The 6,000-nt window shown below is 40.1% G+C and overlaps 1 protein-coding gene across 1 annotated transcript in view; it reads right to left on the bottom strand.

The window, feature by feature from the left end:
- Positions 1–4,251: 4,251 nt before the first annotated feature.
- Positions 4,252–6,000, bottom strand: part of smad3a (SMAD family member 3a) — a 68,920-nt gene continuing 67,171 nt past the window's right edge. Inside the window, exon 8 of the mRNA XM_033989663.2 lies at positions 4,252–5,235. Within this exon, the coding sequence (XP_033845554.1) occupies positions 5,112–5,235 (124 nt within the window). The 3' untranslated portion in view covers positions 4,252–5,111. The remainder of the gene's footprint in view (positions 5,236–6,000) is intronic.

Raw genomic sequence — 6,000 nt, 5'->3', positions numbered from 1 at the left:
TTACAAATCTGTGTTGTTATCAGTTTGTATTTGAAATCTGTAGGGCCAGTCCTAGCCTTTAGGGGGCCCTAAGCTGAATTTGTCATTCTGGCCCTCGTCACTTAAGTGTCACGTAGTCAAATTTGACAAAATTAACCACAACCAATTGTATAAAGACTGAAAATTGTAGAGGCTCACAACAGCAATAGCCACAGGTATAACAGTAGAAAAAAAGGTAAGTAATGGAGGTCTGCTAGAGAATTTTTTTTTCTTGGTTTTTGTTGCATTCCAGCTGACTAAAGTGGGCTTACATTTATCAATTCTTTACATCATAAAATGCAGAACTGGATAGAGTAGCCAAAACATGTACAAGGTTACACTCACTTAAAAATTATATTACTCAAGAAGTACCACGTAGTGAGTTAGGAGACATAAATTTGCATATAAAATTAGCAGAGATTTCACTTAATTGCGCATATAAATGAGTAGGAATGCACAGATACAGATGCCAGTACTCTTACTCATTAATGGGCTGCCGTAATCATAATCGTAATCAAAGCTGTAAACATATGTGACAGTAGTAGTTCACAGAAGATATCAGCGCAGCGCTTGTGTTTACGATAGTCACATGCTAACATTTTAACTTCCTGTAATCAAGAAACACATATAGCGGCTGAATAGAGGGAGTTCAGAGCTTTTAAAAGGTATAGCATATGTGGCCGCGGTAAAGTAAGACAACACTCACTGTTATGCTAATGGTGGCTCGTTAGCAGTTAGCGCAGCTGCAAAGACAAAGTGATAAATATTAAAGCCAGCTTAAAGCTTATCTAAATAAATTATATTTGAATTATATTTGACTAACTAGCTTTAGCTACACTCACATCATCTGATGGTTTAGACCACAAACAGTTCTGTCTGTCTTTCTTTCATTTATTTGTCAGGGATAATTTACAAATACATTAATCTTACAAAAGAAAAGATGATTTGTACCAGATTTAGCTACTGCTACTTTCCATCTGCAGTCCCTGGGCAGGACACATTAAAAATACACATTTCCGTAGAATGACATTATAAGACTTACAGTTCATCATTTAAGATTGGCAGTAAAATAGAATAAATGTCCCAATGTTCAATATATTTCCTACAGTCCATACAAATATTTAAAAAATGTTATGTGCAAGTTTTTACAGTGAAAACAGAATGATACAAATGAATTAGAATGGATGATTAAGATCCAGAGACAACTTCAAACTGAAGCAGATTACTCTGTCTGATTGTTTGAAAAGAAAACACCTGAGCAAAGGCCCAGAATCTTTTTGGAACTGTGTGATTTTACAGAGGATGGAGTGGAGTCCCTGAATCAAAAACCTGTTTCACACAGGTTTTATGACAGCAGTCATTTACTCTGTGGATTCTAGTGGTACTGTGTGTCTATATTGTGCCTTCATACTGTGCCTATGGACTTTGTTAAGACTGTGCAGTATTAAAGTAGACAGATTATAGTATGTGCAGAGAGGGTGTGCTGTAATCAGGTACACAGACTACAGTACGTGCAGAGAGAGGGTCCAATGTTCGGGTGCACAGACTATAATACATGCAGAGAGAGTGTGCAGTATTCCGGTACACAAAATACAGTACATGTAGAGAGAGTGTGCAGTATTTTGGTACACAGACCATATTATAATGTACGTATAATGACTTTCCTGGTAGAGGGTCTGTCACCTGCACTTCTTCATAGGATGTAATTGCTGTGTCTGGAATTTATTTATTTACAGCATTATCGCATTAAACGTATCTATCTCTATCTCTGAGGTGAGGGAAGTCTGGGAGTCCCTGCTTAGACTGCTGCCCCCGCGACCCGGCCCCGGATAAGCGGAAGAAAATGGATGGATGGATGGATGGATCTCTATCTCTATATTCTAGTCAGAATGCTGGTGTACAACCCACCTTTGTCTGACACTGAGAAACCCTGAAGGTGAAACAAAATATCCAGCAGGGGTCAGTATTGAGCTACTAATGCTTGACCTACAGGCTTCCAACATGACACATTTTACAGTCATAATATAAGCAATCTAAAGGTATACTCATGATATTGATATGGTTCGTTTTCTTACTACTACTACTACTACTACTACTACTACTACTACTACTACTGCTACTACTAGGCTACTTCCAGAAGTGGATAGTACTTGGTTACATTTACTTGGGTAACTTTTTTATTACTGCTGCTGCTGCATTTACTAAAATAACTTTACACTTTTCAGAGTACTTTTCTTGCAGCATACGTCTACTCCTACTTGAGTAATATTTTTTATTGAACAGTACTCTTACTCAAGTAAAAGTTGTGGTTATTTTTCCCATTGTGAGCAAGTCTACAAGTGACTTGAGCTTTATGTTGACAGCATGAAATTTGTGCTTCTTGCAGCGCCCATATTATTTAGTTTGTCTCATTTTTGTGTCTGTTTGAAGGACAAAACATGAAATAATGCACAAAAGCTGGTATTTTCAAAGTACATTCACTTCAAATTAGATCTTACGTCCTTACAGTTACTCTTTAAGTTACTCTTTGTGTGCTAGTTTTCCAAAATACTTTTTTTTACTCTTGAGTACTTTCTTGGGCCACTACTTTGTACTCCTACTTAAGTAATATTGTTTTGAAGTAGTGTTACTTTTACTTGAGTGTCATTTTTGGTTACTCCAAGAACCTCTGCCAGTAAGTGGCAATGCTGCTCTCTCTCTTTGGTTGACAGGCCCATAGCAGACAGACCTGCAGCAGCAGGCGTAGCAGGCATAGCAGAAGAAGCTAGCAGATGTAACAGTGGTAGCAGGAGTAGCAAAAGTAGCAGGCTTAGCAGACAGCCTGGTGACACTCTGACAGCTATAATTGCTGTGTCTGTCTGTTCAGACGAAACCTGAGCCGCGTATTTGTTCAATGATAAATCTGTCTCCCAGCTGCGCACAATGAACCAGGAAGCGTGGGCAGACTGCACAGCCAGGAAACAGGGACTAGGGACCAAGAACCATGGACCAGGGCCCATGGACCAGGGCTCAGGAACCAAGGACCAGGAACCAAGGACCAGGAACCAAGGACCAGGGATCAGGGATGAGATGCATAAGGTTGTATACAAGATTGTTGATTTTCTAACTTTCTGTTGGTTAAATTAATTTTCACATCCAGCGCTAAGAGGCAACTGCTGTTGTGATATTGGCTTTACAAAAATTAATTCAATTTAATTATATACTTCTATAGTTAGAAATCGAAATGACCTCTTGTTTTTTTTCTACCATAACTAACAAGATATGATATAAACAACTACTACTACGAGCTACACTGCCTTTAAATGCACCACTGATCAGAATAATAAGTTAAGCACATGATTGCCACAAGATATATATTTATTTATGAACCCACCATAACAAACAAAAAAAAGCACAAAACACATTTTTCAAAAGGTGGCAAAATGTAAGAATATTATTTATACAAATGTCTATTTCAGAAAAGAGAAGCACAAATGACAACTACGGCAAGTGGACATGGACAAAACAAGAGCTATAAAGAGAAAAATGTGCATGGACATGGACATGTTCCCTACAGGGTGAGTACAGGGCACTGGCTCCTCAGAGCAGTGGTCTCAGAGGGGTAGATGCTACTCTTTCTGAAACAGACACTAGTTTTCAGCATTGTAGAACCAGCTGTGAGTGTACACTGTAAAAATAGCACCACTGGGCTAATACTAATATGAGGCTGCTGTCACTAGGCACACTGTAAAAACATGCTCATGTGATGCACCTGCAGAGAAGGAGGAACCAGGTAACCTCCACAATGGCTAATCCCCTTGTGTCAAATGCACTGGTGCTACAGCCATCTGTCATATCAAAGTCACATTATAAACGTATGTACACAAACAAGCATGCGTCAGCCTCTGGAGCCAAATATATTTACATTTGGTACAATTATGTCATAATTCCCTTTGTAAAAAGCTGTGCTTAGTTTAACTGCCACATTCAGGCAGATACAAAAATACAACTTCAAATTCTCCATGAATGCAGCACTGTTCAGTCAACAACATCCACCAAAGGACAAGTCCAGCACACAGAACATGCACCAAAGGATAGGTCCAGCACACAGGACTACATCCGCCAAAGGATAAGTCCAGCACACAGAACGTCCACCAAAGGGTAAGTCCATTACACAGGTGTACATCCACCAAAGGACGAGTCCAGCACACAGAGCATCCACCAAAGGATAAGTCCAGGGCAGGAGTACATCCACCAAAGGATAAGTCCAACATACAGGACTACATCCACCAAAGGATAGGTCCAGCACACAGGACTACATTCACTAAACGATACGTCCAGCACACAGAACATACACCAAAGGATAAGTCCAGCACAAAGGACTACATCCACCAAAGGAGACCCTGGGTCTCACGTTTGAGGAACTGTATGTGTCCATGTTGGTGTTGAATTAAAGGGATCTGAGAAAGGTGTATTTATCTAATAATGATCTGAGAATACTGATGCTATACTGGCAGGCATTCTGACAGGGACCAAAACTGAGGTCACCTGTCTGACAGGGACCAAAGCTAAGCTCACCTGTCTGACAGGAGCTCTGTTGTACTGTGACATAGCCTGTGCTGGAGTCAGTCAGGAGATGATACTGGTTTTAAATGACTATGGCATTATCATTCATAATCTAATGTAGACTGATCCAGTTTAAGATATCAGGGTTACCTGAACACAACAGGGTTACCTGAACACAATAGGATTACCATAACATCAAAAATGTGACTAAAATGTAGCTGTACATAGAATGAGCCAGTACTAGTGGTCTGCTGGTGCAAGTCAGGACACACAGCGTGACTGTGACATGACTGATGTCCAGACTCTTTGAATGCCCTAGACAGTTTAGTGAAATGAATACAACATAAAGCTGACTTGATGTACAAAAGGCAAAAGCAAATGCAGAGTCCTATGTGGCAGTAGCAGAGTATGAGTTCTGTCCGAGCACAGAGGAGACAGAGGGGACAGATGAGACGTCTGCTGGTGAGAGGACAGTTTGTCCAAGAGTCAAAGTGCTGAGGACACAGCACAAGGTTGGCTCAAGTGTATGTGGAGGGACACCAGGCTCCCTAGGACACACTGGAGCACCGAATACTGGGGGATCCCATCTGAGTGAGCACTTTGTCCAGCCACTGCAGAGGCCCGTTCAGGTGCAGCTCGATCCAGCAGGGGGTGCTAGTCACTGTCTGCCGCCTGGGGACCAAACACATACAAAATACATTAAAATAGGAACTGTGTACATAATCATTACTAATATTTGCTTCAGACAAAAAATGTTTTCTTGCTGTTTTTAAACATAATATTAGTAATATAATAATAGTGTGAATCTTTACCAGGGCTTGAGGCATGACAGCATTTTTTGCTCATAGGCCATTGTCGCTAGTCGCATTTAGTGTTTCAGTGTATCATTTTTTAAGTGACCCTAAACTCTTAAACTCCACCTAGAAACAGTGTGATTGAGCCGCTTGCGGCTCTTTCATCCTCTGGCTCTGCGTGGCTTGGGAAAATAAATTTTAAGTATTTAATTGAAGTGTATTTTATTTGTGGTTTTTTTTTATTGTAGTTTAAATTGGAAGATTATTGTGATCTTGAAATATTAAAATAAAATTATATTTTTCTTATCTTTCGTTGCTCAAAATCACGGAACAATATTAAAAACAACACTGCTCACGCCTCACAGACGACAGCAGTCCTGCGTAAAGACACAGCCCTGATTTTCAGACACTATGCAGAGGGATCTTCTTCGACGTAACGCCCGTCCCTCATGATGCGCTAATAAGCTTGTCCATAGATATATCATGAAAATCCTGATAGGAAATCGCCACAGAAATCTATTTGATGTAGTGGCAAGTTTATTATCTGCTCTTGTCTCCGCGATGACGTATCACGTATAACACATCAGACACGTCGCCCAAAAGTAGAGCCACAAGCGAGTGAAAATGAGCAAAAACAAAAGTC

Source organism: Periophthalmus magnuspinnatus, chromosome 3 (assembly GCF_009829125.3).
Source record: "Periophthalmus magnuspinnatus isolate fPerMag1 chromosome 3, fPerMag1.2.pri, whole genome shotgun sequence".
Lineage (NCBI taxonomy): Eukaryota > Metazoa > Chordata > Actinopteri > Gobiiformes > Gobiidae > Periophthalmus > Periophthalmus magnuspinnatus.
This window is presented reverse-complemented; position numbering and strand designations above follow the sequence as displayed.